The 27,163-nt window shown below is 37.6% G+C and overlaps 1 protein-coding gene across 8 annotated transcripts in view; it reads right to left on the bottom strand.

Annotated features, from left to right (window-relative positions):
• Positions 1 to 27,163, bottom strand: part of ABCC9 (ATP binding cassette subfamily C member 9) — a 78,019-nt gene that overhangs the window by 34,578 nt on the left and 16,278 nt on the right. For 4 of the 8 annotated variants that reach the window (XM_082754825.1, XM_082754828.1, XM_082754826.1 and 1 more), the window contains exons 9-21: positions 21,848 to 22,042; positions 18,567 to 18,731; positions 16,882 to 17,037; positions 14,053 to 14,187; positions 12,635 to 12,797; positions 11,987 to 12,027; positions 10,912 to 11,054; positions 8,224 to 8,332; positions 6,918 to 7,028; positions 5,918 to 5,990; positions 4,193 to 4,298; positions 2,316 to 2,360; positions 44 to 82 (exon numbers count right to left, since the gene is read on the bottom strand). In XM_082754825.1, coding sequence (XP_082610951.1) covers positions 44 to 82; positions 2,316 to 2,360; positions 4,193 to 4,298; positions 5,918 to 5,990; positions 6,918 to 7,028; positions 8,224 to 8,332; positions 10,912 to 11,054; positions 11,987 to 12,027; positions 12,635 to 12,797; positions 14,053 to 14,187; positions 16,882 to 17,037; positions 18,567 to 18,731; positions 21,848 to 22,042 — 1,481 coding nt within the window. The remainder of the gene's footprint in view (positions 1 to 43; positions 83 to 2,315; positions 2,361 to 4,192; positions 4,299 to 5,917; positions 5,991 to 6,917; positions 7,029 to 8,223; positions 8,333 to 10,911; positions 11,055 to 11,986; positions 12,028 to 12,634; positions 12,798 to 14,052; positions 14,188 to 16,881; positions 17,038 to 18,566; positions 18,732 to 21,847; positions 22,043 to 27,163) is intronic. The other 4 variants (XM_082754830.1, XM_082754829.1, XM_082754831.1 and 1 more) reach the window with 2 other exon arrangements.

Raw genomic sequence — 27,163 nt, 5'->3', positions numbered from 1 at the left:
AAAAAATTAGTGTATTATGATACACTAAAAACAGAAATAATACCTTCTGGATGCTTCAAAAGAAGGTTCAGCCTCATTTACACTGTAAGTTATGGTAAATGACATTTAGTAAGCAGGAAGTAGAGAAAATAACATGTTATACAAGTTTTATATACAGGAAAACTGTAGTTAAGTACATACTTTACGAACTCAACATCAGTTTTTTTTTTGTCTGGTTAGGTTTTTGTTTTTTTTTTTTTTTTTGCTCTTAAAGGGAAAATAAACATGGACTAATTAAAAGCATATAACTTTTCTAAATACAACAGTTTTGTGTCTATTGTGCATAGTGGCTAAACAGGCAATCTATCTTGTTAGAAAATGAATTAAAAATGAAAACTGCATTGTAAAACCTGTTAAAATGAAATTATTAACATTGCCTGTGAATATAAAAAATTGACAATCAATAAGTCAGCTTCTCTATACTGTTCCACCAACAACCTATGGAAGCTGGTAACTACCCTACCATCAGATTTCATTGGGGCAAAGACAACCTTTGCAGATATAATTTTGCAAGGTTCAGGTGACACGCTTTTACTGTGTAATCAGAACAGATTTTGAACCTGTTTGTAGCAGCGAGGCTGCATCAAGCTATGTATGGCACTGCAATGCCTAGACTTTTCTTGTCAGCCTCCACTTCTAAGGATCATATTCATGAAATGCACTTTGTAGAACACACAATGTCAGTAATGACAGTAATGATATTGCAGTGTTCTTTGTCCATGAATTAACTTATTAACAGTGCCAAGGCCATGGAATGCCATACAAAGGGGTTCTAGACCAGTAATGGTGCTTGCTGCCAGGAACAGCAATGCATCACTCCAAACTGCCAAACCTTAACAAGTAAGTTCATGCCACGTAAATGGAAACAGACATTAGAAAGGACTAGGAAAATTATATTAATGTGTTATTTGCCTCACTTAAACAAACAAACAAATAACAACAAAGCAACCACCAACAAAAATCCCCCAAATCCTCCCTTCCCAAGTCTACAAATACTCCAACTGAAGTATTTTGCTGCTGAAACAGAAATGTGTTTGCCTGCTAGGATACCAGTAACTGCAGCTGCACTTGAAAGCAGAGGATCCAAATCTGGCAAAGGACAGAAAAATTCTAATAGCAGAGCCCTGATAGTGCCAGACTCACATATTGAGCATCTTCCCAAAGTGCTAGAACTGAGACATGCTGCTTTCTGCACTACGCATCAGCTTTCTAAGAACTTTGATAATTAATGCCTCCTTAAGTGCACAATCAGTGTGTTTTCTTCATGCACCAACTGCTGCAGAACATGTTAGATCAGAGGTGAATGATCCCTGCTGGTTATCTCAGAAGGGTCAGAGAGCCACAAACCGAGGCTCAGTTTGAACAGACACTGCTTCACCAGAGTTTGTCCTTTATGAGCAGACGCTCCCAGTCTTCTCTATCATGGAAAGAATTTTCAAGAAATCAAAAGATGGACTCTAGTGAGAGATTAGAAAGAGGTCAGAAATTAGGTCAAACCAAACAAAAAGGAAGAAAGTCTAATGCATTAACTCTTGAGTTCCCCCTGTTTCTCACTTAGTACATGGCAGCCTGTTTCCACAGAAACCTGTTCGATAGTTGTATACCCAGTGAAGGGCCTTCCACTTAGCTACTCTTCTCTGCTTGTCTGTCTGAGAAGATGGTTCTGACTCCTTGGTTTGATGTGGATGAGGAAAATATACATTTTTCCCAGTATACAATTAACAGTAACTCAGATCCGAAACAGGCTCAGCTGAATCACTGAATCTTGATAGACTCGTTTTTCAGTGTTTAAGACATCTGTCTGGCTGATTGTTCACTGCGAAAACAAAACCACAGTTCCTTGTCTAAGGTTTGCAATGCACCTGAAGCATGTCTCATATAACTGGGAAGAACTGAGATCTGGCCCATCAAATTTATTCTTGCCAAGAGGTGTTACGCTCTTGCTTTCCCTAAGACACCAAAACGATGACAACCCTGGCAATAGAGCATACAGCTCTCAGTAGAGCCAACCACAACTGCAACAGGGCGTTCAAGCCCCATGATGAGCTTTCACAGTGATGTATTGCAGGATTATACTATAGCTGAAGTTTGATCCATCATTACTTTACTGTGCTGTTACCCCTGAATTTGTTGGAGAATTCACCTTTCCTGCATATCACCCTTGGATCAGTAGCTACGTTAGTCGTGCATATGGAACCACATGGAAAGGGATTCAAGAAAGTAAATAGGACCTTTATTGCTATTTTGTAAAGTATAGAATCCATTCAGTTAAATACCTGAAGTATCCTTCTGTACATGTATTCATCTCTCTGTCAGGCACTCTGAAATTATCAGCAAAACATAACCATGTTTGCATCAGCTATAGCAAGGAACCAAATTATACCTTGCAATGAAAACAGTCACTCAGTAAGGCCTGAGATGCTTGCAAAAACCTGAGTTACCTGTTTGGTTATGTACAGATTGCTGGTAAACAGACAATATGTTTCCAATCCCTTAAACACTGTGAAAGTTCAACATAAAGTTTCACGTTATTTCACAATCTTTCTGTAACTTCTTGCATTTGTCTAGATTTCTCTATTTCTCTAATCTTTCTAAGATTTCATATCCTTCTCTAGGACTCAATTTGAGTCTTTCTCAAATATATCTTTGAAAATATTTGAGAATAATTTTTATGTACACTATTCTGACTCATCTTTTCTTAAACTACTTCAGAATAGAATCCAACTCATTGTGACCTCAATATTTTCATTATATATCTTGAAAAAATTAACCATGGCAAGTCACATATTTGTCCATCAAAACTTCAGCTTGCATATTATTACACTAAAGTAAGTCTTGCCTTGGCTCCAACTGTACCTACTACTCTAGTGAGATCATACGTTTAGAATAGCAGACAGTGAAATATGGCTAGGGAACAAAAAAATGCCATGCGTACTAACACAGGAAAAGTAAAAATATCTTGCAACATTGCTGTAAGAAAAAGATGACAAAGCAGGTTCCTATTCAAGGACAGGGCAAAAAAAAATATTGGTATATTTGATGAAATTCATCCTTTCTCCTCAAAAAGTTACTTAAGAAGATTTTCGTTTGTTAGATTTAAGGAAACAGAACTGAGCTTTAGAACCAGAGAACAAGTCTTGGGGTTACAGCACACCACTTCCACAACCTCTGTCCTGCCTACACTGGAATAAAGGTCCCACTTAGTTTCCATAGGAAGTTTTCATTCACTGGGTCTGAATCCATGTAGATCCAGAGGTCTGACCCCATCTGCAATCCCCTCCTCAATAACAGCTTCTTCAGAGCATTCACTCTTCAGTATTTGGCATCCTCAGTCTGCTTTCTGTAGGCATAGGGGAAAGAATATGGCTCTCACAGATGAAGCTTGGGCAGATAGCAGGGAAGGGAGAAAACATTCTTCTCTGCTAGCAGCAACATCACTGAGTGGCGAAGACAGCCTTTCCCACATGCTAGTACTCCACACATGCCACTTCTCAAGTGAAGAAGCTCCAGCCTGTCACGCCTTCACTTGTGAACAGTTGCAGCATAATAATGCTGATTTAAGTCTGGGTAGGAATCCACACTGTTTTTCCTTTTACATTGGCTAACTATCCCATCCCTTCAATGCATCTTGAAGAATCTTGTTATTTGCGCAACCTGAGTTGCAAATACTATGCACAGTGTTACTAGACAACAAATGCCTCTGACGAAACACAACAGATATAAATTGAACCTCATTGTTCTTACCACAACAGGGAAATACATGTTATTTGCTGTAAGATTTTCTTCTAATATAATGAGTACCGTAAACCCAGAGCTGATTCCCACCACAGAAGGACATTTGATAATAGGAAGAGTGTATTCTATTCTTTCTATTCCAGTTATTTCCTAGTGCTAATATATTAGATACTAATCACCATACTGGCCCATTTCCCTTCCTGAGGCACTCTGCTCTGCCTGCTACGAACCATGAAAAAATCAGAAATGAAAATAATCCCTCATAAGCTTTCAGTTGATGCTTTTCAAAGAGAATCTGAGTGATGCACATGGGTAATTATTTAAGAAGCAGTATGAGACATGAAGTTTACATTTCTCACAAAAAAATCCAGCTACCTCCTTCTTGAATTAAAACAATTAATAGCTATACGATACATACTTGCTCCAGTGAACTTTTCCCTCCAGTGTCTGCATCTCTCCCAATATAGCAAGGAGAAGTGATGACTTGCCACAGCCAACTTGACCCACAATCATTGTCATCTGACCTATGATAATAACAATAAACACATTAAAACAAACAATCAAACAAACAAACTACTCAAGTCCACGAGGCCCAACTAGATCCCATTCTACAGCACTTGAGATAGTTGGTTAGATTTGTTAGTATACGCTATATAATTAGATAGCATTGCATCTGTTCAATTATAGAAATACACTTATGGATAGTACAAGTACACACCAAGTTCCATAAGCACAAGAATATTGCTTTGACATACTTTATCATACATTGTATGAGAATGTATTATTTTGTGAAAATTATTTGGGGTCAAATGATAATTTGGGTGGGAAGTAAGGATTCAGTCCATGATTCCATGAAAATCTGGGCCAATCACAGAAGTGTTTGCATCTGAAAGAAGATCCATTTTATTCTTTTCTCCTTTGCTGTACTCTTCCTCCTGCCTCCTCCTCCCCCCACTTTTCCATCTGCACCCTATGGTGGTAATGGTGTTAGATCTTGCCACAAACTTTTTGAAATCACAAAGTGTGCTATTTGTTGCTTTTGCCAGGTGAGCTTCTTGCCAGATAATGTGTTAATGGACTCATTCCTTCTAAAGTATGTAAGCTCTTAGAATGGCTGACCAAACTTGTGAACCTGTGGCCTTAGTTTGTAAACTCCCTGGAGCCAAGATCTGCTCCTGGTGTTACAGGTGGGACTGGGCCAGCACAAAGGAGTGTTCACTCATGTATAGGACACCTAATGCTACTGTGAGAAAGATTATGTAGAATAATGTACTCCAGGATTACTAACCAGCTATGTGACATTCAACATGTGTCAGCTTAAAGGAACAAACTATTTTGAAAGTAAACAGTAGGATATAATACATATATATTCATATATATAAAGTCTTATTTAATAACATGAAATACCACCAGACCAGCATTAGGAATTTTATAGTATTCACCATTATCAAAGTAAAAAATAGCTTTTGCACTTGCTTCATAGGTTTTCCAAAACAAATCAATGTTCTGTAAACCTGTGCACCTCATAGCCAAAAGATGCTGTGGATGCAAGAAATGTAGAGGAGGCAGACCAAACGACTACTTGAAAAAGAAATTCATTCAGGATTCCTTAAAAGACAAACTGCATGAAGGTCAAGGAATACACTGAGATGAAAACAGCTGTGTACTGGGAGACGGTAACATTAAAGAATGAGAGAAGTACAATATATGACTGCTGTGTCCCTGTGCACCGACTGGTGGCCACTGCTTAAACAAAATCCTGGTCTAGATGAACCTGTGGTTTGAAGAAGCCTGGAGTTCTCATTTTTTTTTTTTGTTCATAATAAAAATTGTATTTTTCTGCAACCATCCTTTTTACATTTATTCTTAGTGTTGTTCCTGCTATTATAAAAGCAATATAAACAATACAGGTATATAAAAACTACATTTTTTTTCTGTGTATATATAGTACTTCATGTTGATGACAAAGTTCCATACCCAATATAATTCATAACTTTGTGTATATTTTTAATGCTATTTTTTTATTAAAAAAAAAAAACAAAACACTAAATGTGTATTTTTAAGCCTTTCACAACATCAAGAAATGGAATTATTAGCAATCTGATATTACATACTTCGTTTTTAAGATGTGCATTTATCATACCTGTTGGGATTCTGATGTTTATATTGGACAATGTAGCTAAACCGCTTCCCCATGAAAAGTATCCGTTGGTCACCTACAAAACAATTATCATGTCAGATATAGAAACATGAGGAGCAAAATCTAGAATGTCTAGTTTGTATTTAAAATATGTTACTAAAAAAAAAAACTATGAGGAATGATGAGGTATTCTCACACAGACACATAAAAATGCAAGTTAGGTTAGAAAAGATTGTCAAACTCAGAAAAGCTTGGGAATAAGAAAGGTTACATACACAAATATATACACAGCATGAAAGGTGATAAAGTTGTGATCTTGAGCTGTACCAAATACTTTCATTCTGTCAAATAAAAGATTAAACACTGAATATAATGATCACAAGATTTCACAGGTGACATTCTAAATACCATAGCTTATCAAGGAACGAGTAATTCTGCATATTGTGATATATGGCCTATTGTGAATGGATTCCCAATGTACACATTAAATATTCTCAAGGTTCATGCTGGCCATAAGAAAAATATTCCCCAGTGGAACCTGGCCTTTGTGTGCATACCTCCAATGAAACATTATTTGCAAAGAGAACAAGGACATATGTGGGGAAAAGTTGTCCAAAATAACTTAAAATAATGTGGCAGAATAAACGACAAAAAATGACACAAAATTTTGATCCTGGTTCAAAGAGTGAAAAAGAAGTGCATGAAGGGAAACTCTAAAAAATCTGTATTAATCCTGAGAATCAGATTATCTAGTTTTTGTTCCTTTAGACTCATGATGCCTCTTGTTTCCCAAAAAGACAGGGAAACATTGTAAAGAACTGGTCTGAAGACAATTCTTCACACTTTATTTTTGGGTAAAGTGCTTATTTTTTATTTTTATTTTTATTTTTTTTCTTGTTCTTGCAATGGACAATTTGCCTTTGGAAGAGGAACAGCAATTAGGTGCTTTCTAGTATTGTAGTACTTAGCAGGAAGACAGTATGTGTTGATTTTTTTTAACCACCTTGATTGCAATGTCATCTGTTTCCACAGGACGTGTTTGCCTCCTTGATGGCTGTTCATAGCTTTCAAGCTGATACCTCAACGGCTGCCTCCTGTTGATGGCCTTGGTGTGCTAAACAGTGAGGTGAAGAGAAGAGAAGAGAAAAGTTGGAATTCTCAAGAAAGGAAAGCATTTCGTTCCATAGAAAAAAGAAAGTCCATTCCCTTTCCTCCCACCATTCTTGGTCACAAGAAGAAAACAGTGCTTTTCAATATGTGTGATAAAACACTATACTGTGTTGTACATATTGCAATGTTTTAATCATCCTTAAGTGAAGAACTGGAATTGATCTTTTTGATGTTGGTCTCCTATGTGTAACTATCCCAAATTGCAGCTCTGTCATCCTCCTCAAACTATTAGGTGTGTCTGCTCTACCTGAGGTAGCTCCAAACAAAGCTGTGTCAGTAAAACTGAGTAACAAACACATAGAGTGACTTAAAGACACACAGAGTTACCAGCTTGGTTCTTGGAAGCAAAATAGATGCAACAGTGAAAAGCATATTATATTAGCTTGTGCAGAATCCTCCACTAATGCATAATTCTGATTGTAGAACGAGCTTGTTTAGAGCTACCTGGGATATTTGTAAGCAGCACTGTATTGAGCTGAATAGGCATAGCAGGTAGACAAAAGAAAATAAGTAAACACTGAAATAATTTTGTTTTTATTTCCTTTATTATAATTGTTAAGCCAGAAGAAAAAATATGCTGTTTTGGTTTGGAAAGGTTAATTCAGCTGAAAATAAAGCTTGTTTTGTGCTTATTCTTTCTGTTGCTTTCTTTGAGTTCTAGTCACATTTTAAATGAAATCATCAGTTTGAAACAATTGAATTATCTAGCTTTAGAAAAATTTTGAAATGAAAAAATATATTTTCCCAAATCATCTTAATTGTTGTAACTGATGTCTTGGCTAGAACTATTCCTCAAATTTTACTCAAATTCACTAGATTTTTAGCACTCCAGCAACAGCACTTTGGAATTAATTCCTGTTTCACAAACTTCAGTGTTGTTTTTTTCCACTTCCAGTCCTGAATTTCCCAGAGCAGGGAGTTGTCCTACCTAAAAATGCCCAATGTACCATTATTCTGTCAATGTACAGAACAATCCCTGTAAACACAGAAAATGCACCTGGGACAGTTATAAAACTGGTCATCAGTAATGTCAGGTAAGAAGCCAAAAAAACCTGAACCCTATCAGCCAGGCCATTGGCCTTGTCCTGGGCTGTATGGGCTCTCTGCTTTGAAATTCAGTGCCATGAAACAGAACTTACAAGTCCCGTGTGCTTCTTACAGGATTCATAAGCCACAGAGCTGTCCCCACCTCTCCAGCTGTCATCTCCAATCTCATCACTGAGGAGAAATTCATTCAGCTTCTGTACACTTAAACAAACGAACAAACAAAACAAACAACAACAACAAAACAACCACAGGACAGTGAGTTAAATAAGCCCAGGTTTCCATGGGTACTTTTCCAGTTATCTGCAGTCCAGCCAGCAGGATACACCAAAAATATTTCAATAAAAGTTTGCGGGATATTTTCCTCTTCCTATTAACTGTCTGCAAGTTTTCACTTGCCATTGGGGCAATTTTCACCTATCAGGAGGACAGATGAAATAAATGCAGTGGTAGCTGGAAATGAAGAGGAGAACTGAAGTCATGTGCTTGCTGCTAGAACTCTGTGAATATGGTTTCCGTCTCAGCAGATTTCTCTCTTCTGTGCCTCTGCCATGTTTACACACAGTCAGGGTGCATAAATGAGTCATTCACCTACCTGCATCCTCTGAAAATATCAGTGCAGTAGGTGCATCCTGAACACAGCTTTGGCATAAACTACATTCTAACAGGACCCAACACTACACAAAACAGCATAGCCATGGCCAGCTTTGAAGAAATACAGCAAGAGTTCTCTATGCCTACTTTGTAAAACTGCTTCCTGGGAAATACAGCACAAAGGTTCATTTAATTCTTCATTCTTCAGAAAGGCTTTATCTTCCCTCTGTCCCACTTCCTGTAAGACTGCTATAAGTACCTGGCTCCATCATTCTGAGGAAGAGATGAACCTAAACTCCCACCTGCCACGATGGAGCTACATCACTTTGTGAAAACTAAGATCTAGGTGCAGGAGATAGCAGGAGGGTATATACCTTTAGAGGAATGATTTGAACATGAACCTGCAAATGGGAAAGTAGACCTGTTTCAAGACCTGCCTGAGCATTTTGTATGGAATAACCAGTACCTGTTCAAGCTACAGAGGTAGTGGCTAGCAAGAATGTACTGCTATTGTCATTGCTTCCTCTTGTCGGTATACATGTTCTTTAGATGTCTCACTCACATAACAGAATTTCAGTCTTTCATAAGTATATCTGCATCAGGCAAGAATTTATCTTGTAGAAGATAAGAAACCTTGCTCTGATCATCTGCCTAATAAGACATCGATCATTACTTTGTGTTTGAATGAGGACAGGTACCCTCAAAAGTTTTTGTGTTACTAGAACTACTCTTTAAAATAAAATGGAGATTCTGACCAAAGTATTAGTGTTTTAACCTTAACACAAATGAGTGCATACTTGTATACATATATTTAACTGATGGAATTCATTCTTTATTTGGGGGATGTAATGCTCATGGGAGAAAGATGATAGCAAAGAAGATCGCCAAAGGATAAATTTTGTTTTGGCAGACCTGATATTTCCCACTAGTCAGAAATCATTTTCAACGTAGGGAAAATCTCTCATGTGGCTCTGATGCTGCTTTGATAAAAATAAACGCTATTTGTTTAATTTGTTTTTGTTTATTAATGAGTGCTGGTAAATTACAGCTGTGTAGCCTGAAGTCTCACTGATTTTTATTTTAAGCCTTCCAGGTGGGAAGGCTAGTTTGATCTTCATGTCCTGATAGTGCTTGGCCTCTGACATGTTACTGCCCATCAGGTGTCCATCTGTTCCTCTTCGGGCAGCCTGGCAGTGCCTACCTCTAGATAACTGCCCTATGACTGTGACTCTTTCCATATAGACCACTGATGCAATAGCTGAAGATCTGAAATTTGACTTACTACCAACCAGCTTCCTTAAGATTAAGTGTTCTGTACCCCAGCACAAAGGAAGCTGTTTTGTCAGGTTACTTGCAGAAGTGTATGCGTGGCACATACATGCTTCTGATGAAGTAACGCATTTTATGAGTTCCTTTTTCTTTTTTTTTTTTTTTTTTTTTTTTTTTTTTTCCACTTTGTGCCAGCTTCCTTGCTGTCCTGACATTAACATCTCTTGGACTTGAAGACAAAACTCCCAAATTTCTGCCTTGCTCTGCTTCCTCTCCTGCACCTCTTTAATGTCATTCAGGGGAATGACAGTAAAAAATTAGAATTTCCTCTATAAGAAAAGTCCTGTAGTGCTGTTGCTCTTGCATAATTAGTTCTTCAGTGCCTTATGTTCCTCCAATCACTCTCTTTCCAAAGAGAGTCCATGCTATCACTAGACAATGAGAGAGAATTATACTAACTTCTCACTTGAAGCACAATGCATCCTTTGTGGAGGTCAAGTTCAGCCTGTTGCTCTCCTTGTACCAGCAAGGCAAGCCTTACTAGATAACTGCAACCCAGCCTCTCTTATCAGCCTCTGCATTGGCTATAGCCCAGAAAAGTACTATGTGAGTGCAATGACAGGTGGCAACACTGTGAGAAGAGAAGCAACCTCAACACAAGAGAGACCGGCCTGGTTCTGAATCCAGACTTAGAAACTTAGTGAAGTTATAAAAAAGAACAGAACACTTATCTGTCTCTGTATCATGCAGTGAAGAGAAATGGTTACTCTGTTTTCTCTCAGGCTTATAAACATTCTGAGTCCCACCTCTAAATCTTCTTCCAGGTGACTAGGTAGGAACAACCTTTTTCTCTAGCACCTTTCCTGCTGTATAAATGAATGTAGATGTTAAGAGCTGGAGAAACTACAAGGACTGCTTACCTTACGATAGCCTTGACTGCAAAACGAACCACAGTGGAGAGCAGAAACAATGGTGTGACAAGGATGTGGAACAATGACAGTGATGCAAAGGCCTGGGCAGGCTGCAGTGGCTTGTCATTGGTATATGCATAAGTCACAAATGTCTGTCACATCAGAAAAACAGAGCATATTAGTATAAAAGCTCTTGAAAACAAAGAAAACAAACAAAATGTTTTACTTCAATAAGGCAGATAACTACATATCTCAGTTTGCTGGGAATTCCAGAAAATTGAAGAGAAAGGTGGGTCCTGCTAAAGTAAAAAAGAATCTAAACCTTTGCGAGAAATTTCAAGTGACTCAAGCAATTAAGAATGAAAAATAAAAATCTTTGTAAAATCAAAACGTTTAGTTTTGTAAAGTTTTGTAGAAACTTTGTAAAGTTTCAATGTTTAGAGAAAACAGACAACTTAGAAAAAAATCTACTAAATGTTTTTACTTTTTTCACAGACACAAAACTATTATTATATTTCACTGAATTCTGGTACACACCATCATCATACTCTGAGTAAGGCCAGAATTTGGTCTCTGCAGAATTCTTACTGACCAGCAGGCCATAACTACTGTAGTGAAGGCTAAGATTCATATCTGGCCAGAGGACAAGCAAAATTTATTTCTCCTTAAACTCTGTAGTATGCTTTCATGAATACTGAAATGGAGGCTTACAATGCACTGTGTAACAGGAATTATTTTTCACTGCTAGACAACAGAAAAGCAAAGCCACCTAAATGAGAACTCACAATGAGAGCTCTCAAAATGAGAGCTTCTGTGTCTATAAAATGGGCCTTTCATTTTTTATTATTTATTTATTTATTTATTTATTTATTTTTGAATTACAGCTGGTGAAATACCAGTACTGGGAATGGGCTTTTCTAACATCATGCTATGCTCCAGCCAGCACATGTGCATTAACTCATGTGCTGTTTTTATGACTGTAAACAATGGTCCTGCAATAACACCAGTGTCCTTCTTCTCTTTCTCCTCCTGTCTTTTTCTTTCCCCTTTTTTAAGAAAAAGAGTGAAAAAAAGCATTTCTTACTGCAAGAACAGCTGCTATTGGTATGGCTGCATTCATAAAAACTGGGGAAGAGAGATAAAATAGGCATCAGATTACATGATATATAAAAAACAGTCTTACAATATGGAGGTAGAATAATCCAGGTATTTCCAATTCAAGTACTGAAAAGTCCCAAGGGAAAATTCCTCTGCAGGAAGAAATTTCCTTCCGTGACAGAGAGATCTTAAACATACAAATGAATAAGCCAAAGAATTATCTCATTTGTATACTTTAGTGAACTTGGATGAAACGTTTTATGCGCACAATTATTATGCAACATAACTAAAACATTATCCCCTCAGCTCTTCCTCAGTACAAGAAATACAATTTGTTTTAGACACTAATTTATCTTTGCTGTAATCAGAGCTTCTGATATTATCTGGAGACTCCTTACTATAAAACAACTTGTAGTTGTAATGTCATAATTAAGGTGACAGAAAACTTACTACAAAAACCAACAAGACATCTTCTCAAGTTTCTGTGTTATGTATTTGTCATGTCTTTTTACTGTAATACATTCCACACAGAAAAATGTCATAGAAACAGCTGTATCTAACTGTAGCTGAAGTCAGAAGGAATGTTGACATGAGGAACAGGATGCATTTCCAAGAGCTAAAAACAGTTACTTACTGGAAAGAGATGTATGAAGAGCAAATGTTTTGAGACTGGTGAGTTCCTTCATTCTTGTTTCTTCTACGCTAGTACAAAATATGTGCTCCCAGGCATAGAGCTTTAATAACTTTATGCCTTTTAGTATTTCGTTTGTTTTCTTTAATCTCTCAGTAGAATAGTCCTTTATTTCAAAAGAAAACAAGGATAAGAAATTGACAATGCTTTGTATTTTTAATGAGAATTTTTCTTCCCTTTAATTCTCTTGTAAAATTCATTAAAGAATTATAATTTTGTTTGTGATTTTGCATAGGATTTCGGTTGTCAAACAGAGTAAGGCAACATACAATTTCAGGTTCTTTGGAGATATTAAAATACTTACAATCACGAGGAAAAATTAAGTGACTCTGTTCTGAGAAGAGAAATAAAACAAAATACCTGAATCCCTCAAACAGGTTGAAACTTGGGAAGGTGGATTAGTAGGTCGATAGTGTCCATAAGAACAGATGGAAAACTACACGTGTAATTGCTGATACAGGACTCATTTTGGGATTCATACAGAATGATCATGAAAATAGGTGAGATGTTTATTCATGTATTTAGCTAATTGTTCCTCACCAGAAAACATTGCTCATATGTGCACGTAAAATCATAATCCAAAAGATTTTATGAGTCAGAAGAAATTCAGAAGAGAGCAAAAAGAAAGATTCAGAAATGGTGAAAGAAAGATTTCTGAAACAGTGCAGAAGATAAATCCTCTATTGTTATAAGCTGCAATAACTCAACAGGATTGAAGTGTGCTGAAGAGTAGATACACTTAGATATAATTTGCTTACTGAATATTAAGATAACAATGATCTCTAAATATTTGAGGACTCGCACATCAAAGGCTGATCAAAAAAGTTCAAGGGCCATGAGAATAAGGTTAAACATTAGACAAAGTATCAGAAAACACTTGCAACTGGTAAACTAGATTAGACGATAAAATAAACTCGCAGCATTGAAGAGGGCACAATAGATATTAATCCAGCAATGCCAGCTGAGTTTTAGAGAATTCAAAGGCTTGGAGCGAAAGCGTAACCTCCAGCCATTTCAGAAGGGGGTTGTATTCTTTAATAGAGGGGGGTTGTCATTCTTTAATAAAATACTGCCATAATTTATCAGTCACTTGTACTATTTGGTAACATCCCATGAAATACAACATTTGAATTTAGGAGTAACATCCTTTCATAGAATTGAATTCAAAGAAAACTGTGCCATTTGGGTGAAAATACTCTCTGTGGAGAGGACAAACCAAGGCCCACACACTTTTTTTGGATTCTTTCTGACAAACATTGAGGTGGTTTTCTCAGACAGCAAGGGCTGCTGAGCCACAGAGAAACAGAAAGGGAAGAATGATGAAATTAAGTGATGGCTTGCCCCAAATATAAATTACTTACCAGTGTGCTCTTCTGAGCCTCAGCCAACTTTGTAGCTATGAAGTACTGTATTGGAGCTAACAGTACAATAACCGCTGCACCAACCAAGGCACTTACTCCAAGCAAATTATAGAGTAGAATGACACCCATTATTATCTATGAAGAAAAAAAGATATGTAGAAGGAAAAGTAGATTTCAATACACTGGAATGATAGCAAATATATCTATATTTTTATTCTTCTAATAAACAGCTAAATGTTTCCTAGGAGTTAAGTGAGACCTTATTTCAGAAGGTCATGTTTAGAAAGTGTGGGAAATGAACCCAGATGCCTTTATTTCTGACATTAACTGCAGTTTATTTTGGTGCCTGGTAGTCCTAACTCCAGATAATGATTCCAAAGAACTGAAGTAGCACCAAAAAAGATGGTGCTTGCCCCAAGGCATCTGACAGAATCACTGGCCTCAAGTCTTATTTACACTACAGCTCCTTACATCAAGCTAGAAGCATTCAAAGGTCATGGAACTGTCATGAATCACTTTTGCATTCTGTCCTATGGATCCTCTTCCAACTGCAGACAGAGGCATGTCTAAGACAGGCACTGAAGCACAAAGCAGACGTGCTGGGAGTGACACAAGCATGAGCTTGTGCATCAATACTGTATAGCTCTGTAGGAAAGTACCAAGGTGCTAGCTGAGCACTACAAAATGTTTAGAAACAGTACCCACACAGGTTTACTTGGGAATGACTGATGCAGTTACCATGATTCTGGTGCCAAAGTTAATACAAGCTCTATAACATAAGTATTTTAATATAAAGCTTCACTTTATGGTACAGAGAGATCCTCAGTGATAATAGGACATGTAGAACTTGTTCCCCACTTTGTTTTGCTCTCCCTTACATGACTCAGCTCTCTCTTTAAATCTGCCCTATTATACAGAATATGAAGAATTATAAAGAATCAGTGGAGTTCAACATTCTGAAAGCATTATTTAGATTTCTAGGCATCTGTAATGTAAGTTAACATACACAGATGCCTTTTTCTTAGCAGAAAAGTACAAGATTTCAGGTAATAATTTCTATTTGGGGTAAACTCCAAAATCCTTACTGCAGGCCCAATCCCATTATGAGTTTTTGCCCTTTGATAGTAGGCCAAATATATCAGATACACGATACATTTCCTAAGGTTAGTAACAGTATTCAGCAAGCTATGGCCAGTTATACTACATTTGATCACACTGGGCGGATATAAATTCAGTATTTGCTAGAAGCTGTTCTGCTTGAGAAAGGGGCAGCCTTTACAACTGCTGTTTCTTGGGACATCCCTTCTAGCTCATCTCTTTCCCGGATAGTTCCATCATCTTTTCCAAAGCAGTATGTTTCTAATCGAGTCCATAGTTACCAAGGGTTATTTCATTCTCTCTTTTTTTTTTTTTTTTTCTTTCTTTTTTTCTTTTCAAAGAGCTAAGAGCTGCCAATTGAACTGAACAAGCATAAAGACACATTATCACAATAACAGTGCCACTGACATCAACTGCATAATACTTTCAGAAGGAAATAGTATTTTCCTTCCGATTTTATTGTTGAAGCAGAGCTGTAAAGTACTCACTACAATTTATAGTGCTTTAAGCACAGAAGGAGACTAGTAAAACCCAGGCCACAAACGCTCACTAAATTCAACATCAGGTGCAAATTCCTGGGTGATGTTATGCTCATTCTTGGACAAAGATATGATCAAGTTGTTCTTGTGTTCACTGCCTACTGACTCCCTGAAAGTGAAATACTGATGAGGAAGGCCATTACATTCCTTCAGTAGAACCAGACCACCTGTTCATTTAGTAACACTGATATTAACAGCAACACTTCCAAATAAACCTGGATGTGAAACAGAAACCTCTTTTTATTGATTTATAACTTAAATCTGAACCCTCTGCATTATTTCTAACGTCTGTTACCACGCAAACTTTTTTTATGTCTTTTTCTCTATTAGTTATTTTATGACCATCTAAACCCTACCATATCCTAAAATATACACATAAAAACAATATTTGTTTCCATTAGCAGTAGTCATACTGCTGTCTAGTGTAATCAATTATTGACGCAGTTCCAGGCAACAAGAATGGCTTCTATACCATTTTTAACTTGTTTGGTGTTGATGGAGGACCATGCCAATCCCACCTGAAGCTAAAATTTTGAATGTGGTATAGGATTTCAAGCTTTTTGGAAAATCAGTGTGGCTTAGGACCTTAAGTTATATATGTACTTCTGAGGATTTATTTCAGGACAGTAATTATTACCTTTCCTTCCTACACATCTGCTCTTTTTTTTCCACCCTTGATAACAACCAGGTGTTTGTATCAGAGCACCTCTGAGCATTTCACGCAGCACAGTGTTGGTGCTGCCATCAGTCACAGAGCAGAATTCAATTGCTTTTCATTCCTGCCACAAAGTGCAGTTACAAGTGGGCACTGCAAATGCAACGCTTGGCTCTGGAGAGATGCCCATGCTGCTGCTATGTGGCAGAAGGAAAAGCAATGACTTGTGTCAGTAGACGAAGAGAGATGAGCAGGGAAAAGATGACAGGTCATAATTTTAAAGCCACAGATCTTATCAATGACAGCAAAATCCTCAAAAAAAAAAAATCCTCTCTTTATCGGCCCTTAAAGACACAGCCTCACAGTTCTTGGAGGAGATGACGGACCACATTTCTGCTTGTTAGTCCTCTTCCAAGAAAATGAGCATGAAGTGCAGTGCTAGAGGTTCTGAATTTGGTGTTAATCTCACAGCAGACATATACTCTTTTCAAACAGGTTGGAGGATCCTGACATTTGGCCCTTACTTTGATGCTCTACCTGAACAGGCATAGCCCACAGATTGGGGCACAGGAACAAGAACCACATTAATTGATTTGTTTCTATGGCGACCAAGTTATTGATTTGTCCCAGTGTCATCTCTCCCATGGACAAGTTGGATGTGGAAAGTCTCAGGATCTTATTGTATATCATTGCCTGTGGGAAAGGAATAAAATGGCATATATGAAAATTATGTCATTATAAAGCAATAGCAGCAGCAGGATGTTTCACATTTCAGTATCAGTGATTACCTAGCACAGCCTTTCTCCCACTCTCTCACTTGAGACAAAGAGAGATGGAGACAGAATGAGAAAAAGAACCAGAGAGAGAACAGACTTTTAAAAACTCCAAAAGCTTTGCTGTTTAATGCAGACCTAAAACAGAACAAAATGACAAGAAAACATCAGCATTGAGGAGACTGGGCAGATCTTTTTTTGATAAACACATGGTGAGCCTGGTTTTCTGGGCACTGTCAAAGAAATTCTTGTTTCCAGTGAAATAGTTGAATTCAAGCTATGAAGTTTTGAACAAGGTGGATTTATATTCCTTTGCATTTCTCTCCTGTACCTAGCCATCTATTTCCATAAAATCTGTAGGAGCTTAACAGGGTTTAAGGTTAATTAGGGCTTCTACCTACCAGAATTTTAAAGACAAATGCTGTGAGCCCAGTCACAGCTGTGATTAAATTTCACACAGTACAGCTTTAGGGAATTTTTTAGAATAATTTGTACTCTCTGCCCTGTTTTGTCTGTGAGCAAGGTAAATCCTATAGAACCCCATTTTGGCAACCAGGAATCATAAAAACATAAGCAAATAATCAGGTACTCTTTCTTCATCAAGTCTACACCCTCAATCCTGAGAGAAGAGAGAAAATGTTTAAAACAGCTACATCAGTCACTGTGCACACAGAAAGAGAAGCCTCCACAATGGCACAATAATCCTGTGGTTAGTTATACCTGGGAGAACATCAGTGCAACTTCTGTTCTGCTCAAAGTCCTGATACTTTCTGGGGAGTTTGGTTTGTGGATGTTCCAGCTACAGCCCACAATTTGAGCTGGAGTTGCTGGTTTTAGTTCATAAGCATGACTTTCACAAAGGGTTAATGGATGCTGGCTTTAAAGACAATTTTGGAGATGAATCATTCCTGTCCCATCCCACAGGGCTCTGTGCAAAAGGGCATAACTGTTCAGAATCACCACTCATGATTCATGGACTTGCTCTCCAGTAAAACAGCTCAGCCAATGATATGGCAGATGACTCTGTTCACAGTCAGCAAAAATAACTTCCTAAGCAAATGAACAAGGCAAACACAGAGCTTCAAACTTCAATATGCTGAACAATGCTGCTTATCTTCATATGACTACCTGCAGAGATATGTTCTTAGATGCACAGACTGAATGTTAAACTTCTCCATATTACTATGATATGTCTAGTTCTCAGTGAAAGGAATTGCTGCCATGACTTTGGCTGTGTCAGTGATATTACATTTTCTAGTTTTCTGTGTAAAAATACAGTGCATATCTTCTCTCAAACTATTATTATTAACTGAGTCTTTAAACAAAAACAAAAACAAAAACAAAAAAAAAAAAAAAAAAAAAAAAACAAAAAACAAGATAAATGAAAGTACAAAGTGGGAGCTAATGTCAGTGAATTTCTTGGCAGATCACGGGAACATCTTTGCTCACCAGTAAAGCACCTCGTAGGTTGATACCCGTTTCTGTAGTCACATAGTAGGAAGCCTGCAGGAATGTCCTCTGAAGGATAAGGGCCAGGAAGAGGAGGACTGCTAAAACATAGACATTCCTGAGGAATTCCTCTGAGGAGAGATATGAATTTGACGGATCCTTTGACTGAAAATAAAAGGAAAAACATGACAACAGTGGCAAAGGAGGGATTGTCTGTTCTGCATTAGAATAAAATATATTGATAGTAATATGGGAAAGTTACAGGAATTATAACTCTTACTGTTGTACATATCATAATCATTTAGGCAGAATTTAAACTGTCTGTTCCTGTTCCAAAGATTTAGGACACTAATTTCTAGTAGTTCTGAAATAAATTGTTTTTAGCAGAAGAGGGACAGTGAGATTACCATGCTTGGTTTATCATTAGTTTATCCATTGAATTCTGATTTGGAGGATAGAAATACCACTCAGCAGAAGATAAAGCTTATTCCACCTGCACATGAAGAAGTTGAAAAAATAGTATTTTCTATAACACGTGATTGGTTATTGGTTTATTGCATTGATATTGCAATATTAAGTATGTTGCATTTGTACAATATGGAAGCAATTCCTTCCAGAAATATAGTCTATTTTACCTTTGTACTCTGAATAAAGAAATATTTTAGCTTCCAGTATTTCCCATGAAATGACATGTAAATGCCTCTACGCGGAAAAACAATTCTTGTTTAAAACACTTTATTTGTTTTCCTTTTCTACTTTTTTATGTTCGTTGTGCTACTCTGTTTCAGCCAGAGAAGGAAATAAATGTACCAAAATACTGCAAGGAAGGCTGTTCCTTTGGCATTTCCGATCCAGCTGGAAGCAGGATTTACTGGAATTCTTACAAAAAAAAAAGAAAGGAAAAGCCTGTTCTGAAATCCCCAGGCTGATGCTGAGATGAAAGGTCTGAGAAATACTGAAAGGTAAGCTGCGTATCTACACTCTTACAGAGTCTTTCATCACTCTGGGTTGCTGTAACCTCCCAGAGGACTGCAGGGAGGAGAGAGGTGCCCTGAGCTTGCAGGTGCACTTCACCATGGTCACCCAGCCAGGAGAAGTTCAGACTGGTCATTAGGAAAAAATTGTTTACTGTGAGGGTGGTCAAACACTGGAACAGGCTTCCTAGAGAGGTGGTTGATGCCACAGGCCTGTCAATGTTCAAGAGATGTTTGGATAATGCCATCAATAATATGCTTTAACGTTTGGTTAACCCTAAAGTGGTCATGCAATTGGAGTAGATGACCTTTGAAGGTCCCTTCCTATTGAACTGTTCTGTTCTTTCTGTTCTGTTCTGGTTCTGCTCTGTTCTATCCTATTCTCTTCTAACCTCACTCCACTCTCCTCCCTCTGTCAAAGACACAGTGAATGGGTAGCCTGGGTTTGGGCTGAACCCGTTGTGGGGCTGGGGGGAATCATTTCCCGTCCCCAGTCAGACATCTTTTGTACAAATTAAACCATAAAATTCCAAAAGTCATAGATGTACGCAAACATTTATAAGCACCTAATGGTGTTTTCCAAAGAGCTAAAGTCTGTAAGACACCTAAATCCTGCTGAAATAATAGGACTGAGTTGGTTACTAGCTCAAGGCCTTTTGAAATGAGGGCTGCCTAAGTGCATAATTGGTCAGATAAATCTAACTTCCCCATGTGTACATAGTAGGGATAACAATAACAAACTACCATTTGTAGATACCTTTATCAATATATATAGGGTTCTCATGAAGTAAGGCAGAATATCCATAAAATTCAAGTAATTTACATTAATCGAAGCTAGAAAGAATTTAAAGGAGAAAAACATAATAGCAAGAACAACCAAGGGAAAGTTTATCAAAATCTGTAAATTAAAAGCAAATGTATTCTGAAATATATCCAACAGAAATAGTAACTGTCTGTCACCAAGCCAGCCTCTTGGAGCACTTTCAAGTTCTCTGATGATTTTAATCTTCCTCTTAGGCAATGGTGATTAAAATGCGACAAAAGAATACACTTCACTGAAGAGTGCAACAGATAAAGGAAGGGAAAAAGGTACAGGTTACTACATTTGAGATCCAGAAATGATCATTCCCAAACTAAAATGTTTTGTTTGTTCAACAAGCAAAAACAAAACAAAACAAAACACACCACCTATTTTTGAGGCAAAAGATGTACTTTGCCTTTTAATTCTGTGGCTCAAATCCAGTATGTGGAGGTTCAAAGATGATAAAATGCTTTATTTGATAAGCTGCACAGTTACACTCTGCTTCTTCAGTGTAATGGCTGGATGAGAGTCTAAAGCCAAATTGAGAGAATCAGTCAAGAAAATGAATGTCAGGAGCAAGCAGCCAAGAAGATGCTTGGATAACAATGACAGTCAAATCTGTTATCTGCAGAGGAAAATTTTATTCCATTACATACCTATCTGCTCATTCAAATATAAAACATTCACTATATAAAGTGTATGGCTGTATTTCCATACCCTAAAAAAGACAAAGGAAAATATTTTTCTTGTGTTTTGTATGATGTCAGCTAGTAAAATAAATGTTTTCTTTATGTTTTCACTAGTTACTAACAAATTCTTGTTCTTATGACAGAAAATGTCTTGCATCAGAGGTTTGCTCAATGCTTTGGGAGGTGATAATCTGAAAGTGCAGTCTCAGTGAAGTTTGAAATATGTAAACCAGCAACTTTTGTGCATCTCTAGAAGAATGGATTCTATTGAACAAAATGGATGGCCTTTAACTTTGCACATACTCAGTGTATTTCATCACAGCAACAAGCAGAATAATCAGTCATAGAGGGTGACTACTCTTGGCCTCTCAGAGGAAAATAGATTGCAAATTGCTCCAAGTGTCAATGACTGACAAATAGACAGATGGACAGAAGTTAGGCAGAATCCCCAGACTCTTCCTTACTGAATCCATCTTTGGGGCACTACCAGTGAGGTGTCCTGCCTGAAATGAGGAGGCACAGAAGCTGTTCCTTCTCCCCAGAAGTTCAGAACAGACTCCACAGAGAGGCAGACAGCTGGGCAGCTGGGGGAAGCCTGCACTACCTCTGTACCTGTGCTGCATTCATACCCAAGACTTTCACTACTTAGGTCTATAACTTGATGGTCTTTCACCAAAAATACCCAATTTGCCTGAAAGTAATAATAAAACATTACAATGATGATCATAGGCATATAGGAACATACAGTATTAAATATGTGATATCAATCAAGAACTTATGCCAAACAAAATATTTTAATCCATGTTGTCGGGTTACCTTTTCTGTTGTATTTGTGTTATTGGTTGTGTTCTGGAAGCCCTGGACAATGCCAGAAATGCATAATGGCCCAGCAAAACCCAGCAAGTCAGCCAAGTAACGGAAGGTGCTACTGAGAAGAATTGGTCGTCCAAAAGCACTGTACATTGCTAACCATATTGAGGGACTCCGGTTGGGCTGGTCTGCTACCTTTTTCTGGAAAACAGAAAGAAAGGTGTCAATGCACCAAGAGGCCTCCTTGGCAGTATGTGGCATCTTCCCTTTCATTCCTGTCTGGATGCCCAAATGGTTCCTGCAGGGTGTTTTAAGGGTAGACAAAGCACTAAACATGATGTAGGTATCAGCAGATTTCAGACACTGTTCACAGCAAATTCAAATTCTGCCTACTCTTGGTAACTGTGGTTCCTCACCTCTAAATCCTAAAACTTTTCTGAACCCATGAACACAGGGATGCAAATACAGATTGAGCATACTGGTATGTAGATATTGCTCTTTGTCATGTGTGCTCAGGAAAGGGTCTGACCTTTCAAGCCCTTGCTCCTATGGATAATCTTTACTTTCACAGTAGGTGTGAAACAACTTGATCCAAAGACTTCTGATATGAGAGGGAAAAAATATGGTCAGACACCGAGAAGAACATCATTTAATTTATCTGGATTTTCTTCTCTCTCTTGGATGCCTTTCAGGAAGATTATACTTCAGCTAATCACTAATTACTGCACTCAAAAAGGTGAAAGTGGTGGGCTATTTTAGGAGGTAAGGTTAAATCATCTAATGGTCCTTTTGAGCCTTCAGTTCTGTGAATCTGTGCAATATCTTGACTCTTGCACTAAAACACCAGCCAATGGATATCTCTGAGCCTTGTCAGAGGAGTACTGATATTGCTGAGGCCCTTTTAATCTTAAGAAGAAAGAGGTTTATTTAACAGATCCATGGTCTGCAGAGTGCTGTCTTGCACTTTGGGCAGCAGCTTTTGACACTGTAAAAAAGCATCTGTCATTTTTCAAGTAGCACAAATGCCTGCAAGTTATAACCTAAGCCAAGCACTCTTGAGTGTTCACAGAGACATTTTAAGTAAAGCCCAGTAATAACAGGCCCCTGACCCAGCAAGTTAACCAACAAAAAGCTAGTATGTCTGTATTGTCTGTCTGCTTCATGCATTTTTTTTTCTCTTTTCTCATTTTTTTTTCCTTTTGTGCCACTTCAACAGTGAGGTAGAATGTTCCCATGGTGCCAAAAATATACAAATGTACTGGAGGGCCAGATAACTGTTTGCTGGCTTCTAGGGATTAGACCAGGCTGGTCATAACCAATGGCAAGAAGTGTAGTAGAGAGAAATAGGCAGCATGGGGACAAACTAGACCTAACAGGCTGTTTTCAGGCTCTCCACTTCACAGAAGCAATTCTCTTTTTTTGTTGCTTGTAGGCAAGGAGAATGTATGTCACAGACAAACTTTGGGTTATTCAGGTAGCAGAGACCAAATTTTAAAGATGTTTTGACACTTGAAGATGAAACAACCAGATTAATAAATAAATAAATGAATACAGGTGGAATCAGACAGACTAAAAATCCCATTGAACTAATTTAGAAATAGGAGCTAGAGTGCAATTTTCTCAAGCCTCTTCTTTCCTGTTGAAACCATGGTACTGACAGAGTGACCTGGTCTGAATGGGTGTTATGCATGTTCTGCCCTGCATTGTGCCCACATCCTCACTGCTGCTGGGGGCAATCCAGACCACAGCAGCAGACGGTGGGCAACTCTGCACAACTCTGCACCCAGGGACTCCTACACATCTGTATCTCACCAGGCAGCTACAGAGACCTGCACTTTAACTGTTTGATAGGAGTTAAGTTACCTTCTTAGGAAAATGCATGTCGTCTTTTAGAAACAACAACACATGCTATTCTGGGCATTCCATCAATGGCAAATTTGGGAAATGGTAATGATGAATTCTAATTTCTTTAATTATTTTTTTGCTATTTTAATTGCTGTTTTCATTACTTATACAAAATTCACATAATTGTCATCACTGCATTTAATGCATTTACTCTTCACTGAAATTCTACTAATTAAATTAAATTAATATTCTAATTACAAGTGCAATTGTCATCCTCCTTGCTATTCAAGCTAAGTATATCAAAGACAAAAAAAATAAAAAAAAAGATAAGATCAAATGTAAGCCTTAAAGTTACTGTCTTTCCCTGATATCTGCCACTTCAATTTGTGAAGTCATTCCATATTCCTTCAAAGAACTTTCTACCAAAAAAAAAAAAAAAAAGACATTAATTATAAACAGAAAAATAGAAACATCATTAGACATTTAATATCTGTCACAGGGTTGTTAGACTATTAATCTCTACTGCTTAACAATGTTTGTTCTCTTTGTATTTAATCAGGACTTCAACATAACTGAAGCATCTAATGTGAAGGGAGGAGAAAGAATAGTGGATTTTTTTTAATAATCACAAGAGATTTTACAGAATGGTCCTCTAGGCCTAATGTTATGAGCTTCAGTATAGTATGGTGTACAGTGCAAATCTCTCCTGGATATGTGATATATGCATTAGTTTGTGGTTTGAAACATCTAGACCACTTGTACAGTTACCAAAAAAAACAAACAACACCAAGCAACAGCAGAAACACAATCAAAATACTTTTAAGGATTATATGACAAGTCCTACTCACATGTAGTACATTGGTCCAAAAATTTGTCTGTGAGAGATTAGTTTGATATTATTAAGGACTTTTTTATCATCTTAATCTTAATAAAGAATTATTTATCTTCAGCCAAAATGTTCTTTTATAGAGTGGGAACTGGGAACATGCATTAAAGGTCTAACCCTATGCACATGGTGTGCACCACAGCTTATTTTGCAGAAGCAACCTTCCTATCCACTGTTACAGTTCTTAGAAAGGTGAGATTAAAATACAGTGATCAAGTATTTCAGTTTCTAGGGCAGACTATCTAGAAAAGCAAGAAAATATACTGTGTCTATCTTTTAGGATATTTACTGATGGAAAAAAAAAGTAAAGGAAATCCAACTGCAGCGTGTTTTGCTGAAAATACGTCCTTTAGGAAAAAACATTGCTTAAGAAAAAACAAATACATTGTTTAGGAAAAAACTCAAACAACATATTTAAGTAAGCTTGGTTATCAAAAGAGCATGTTTTACCTGTTAGTTTATAATATTTTCTACTTTGAAAGAACACATGCTGTATTCTATTTTATGATTATTCTATTTTATGTTGCCTGTTACAAACAATCTACAAATCCTGTAACAAACAACCTATATCTTATTGTAAGAGCTGGAATGCCTTTGGCAGTAGTGACTACTAGACTAAGAGACAAATAGAATGTCGATCTCCAGTTATTTAGCCTTTATTGTACTGTTTTAAAGTACTTTATATTATGATAACATTACTGATAACTGACTTCAATAGTCTATAAAATATAATGCAGCATGAAAGTGATATTAAAATTAAATGACTTGATGCTTTGAAAAAAATAGTTATAAGTCAATAATTTTGAGCAGTGTTTGTATTAACAATGCCAAGAACTGCTTGATGCAGATTGGTAAATGTAAGAAAAGAATAGTGAATTCAGATTTGTCACCAAGAAGTGTTAACTGTGTGTTAACTAAGTGTCTCATGCGTCAGTGGGCAAACCCTCATCTGGTAGGAGCCAGAAGGATTCTGTCAAAAGAGTTGAATACAGATTTCAGGAGTGATCCTACTGGCATCAAAGGTAAGAAGAAAAGGTTCCACCCAGTGTTCACAGACTTCATCGTTACTCAAGTGGCGTTTTATTTTAGCAGAATATAGCAGCCACAGAACATTGGTCTCAGCCCTACAAGCCTACAGTCCGATCTGCGTGGGACACAGAACAGGAAAACAATGATTTTGAGCAAACGGTCATTAACCTAATTAATTTCTCTTGCTTTATCTTTTGGTATGCCTTCAAATTAAATTTCAGACAGAAGGGACAGAAAAACAACAACAACATAGCAACAAACCACACTTCATGTGAGCTGTGTCAAAGGCATTTTACAATACAAAACATTCATTTTCATGCGCAATGTCTTTCATCAAGGTGTGATAAAAAGGTTTTGGAAAGGAACAGTAGCCTTCCCACATGGCCAGGGAGTACAGATGAGATCAGATCTCTGCAGGTGCAGGCAAGGGTAACCCAACTTAATCCAGCGGATATGGGGGCTCCTCTCACCACCTGTGGAAGGTTAGTGTAAAATCCACCCTGTCAACAGAGACAGTGACATAGCATTTATTCCAGATTGCAGACCGTGCAACCTTCCAAATTCTGTGGCTATTTTCTAACCTGGCCATGTACAAAACCAACATGTTGCTTTTAGCACTTCGGTTTACTTCCACACTGTCTATAAAATACCAGTTAAGGGTTACAGCCTGTTTTAGAATATTAGCACAAATAGAGGCTATCATAATCTTGAGACTTCAAACATTTATGCAAACCAACAGGAAGAAAAAAATCTGATGTAAGTCATCTTTATAAATGTAGGTGCATGCAAATGTATGGGCAAAATTCTGCAAGTGTTCATATGTTCATGGTGCACATTGATGGAAGCTATGCACTGAATGCTTGCATTCATGCACAGGAGCAATAACACACTTCAGTTGCCTTTTGGAATCTGAATCACGTGTTTGTGCAGGCACACAGTGTATCTGAAGATACAAATGAGCTACAGACAAATGCTTGCACTGTCGTATGCTTGTGATAAAGAAAAGAACAAGAGTGAGCTCTTCAGGGGTATGTATGTGTCTAAGGCTCATTGGTCTCTTTAAGTAAGATTTAGGCACCAAATGCTTCTTTAAGGAGCTGGTCTAAGAGATGCACTTCTCCTCTGGTGTGAAAAGCCCAATTCTGATGACTCCATAGTTTTCTGCTTAAAGTAGAGTCTTTGACTCTTTGATAGCCTAAAAATCCATTACAAAAGGCAAAAGAAGCAACCTCAATCTATTAAAATGTAAAGAATTGTACTTATTAGGCCTTCATATCAGAGACCACAGAATAGTCTGCAGCTCCACCGGCTACTGGGTGGAGAGCGCTGCTCTTTCCAGCTTCCCCTTGCATTAACATTCTTAATTGTTTGCTCCCCTTCCAATGTGCATCTTAGAGGAAAACCACAGCTGAGCCCTTACATCATATAGACAGGTTTGTCCATGAGTTTGTACCCTCTTGCAAGGGTAAAGGACAACATGTAGAGCTTAGGGATATGGTTGTAGAGCTTAGGGATATGGTTTAGTGGAGGGCTGTTAGCGTTAGGTTGGAGGTTGGACTCGA

The sequence above is a fragment of the Aythya marila genome (genome assembly GCF_965140915.1).
Source record: "Aythya marila genome assembly, chromosome: 1".
In the NCBI taxonomy this organism is placed as follows: Eukaryota; Metazoa; Chordata; class Aves; order Anseriformes; family Anatidae; genus Aythya; species Aythya marila.
This window is presented reverse-complemented; position numbering and strand designations above follow the sequence as displayed.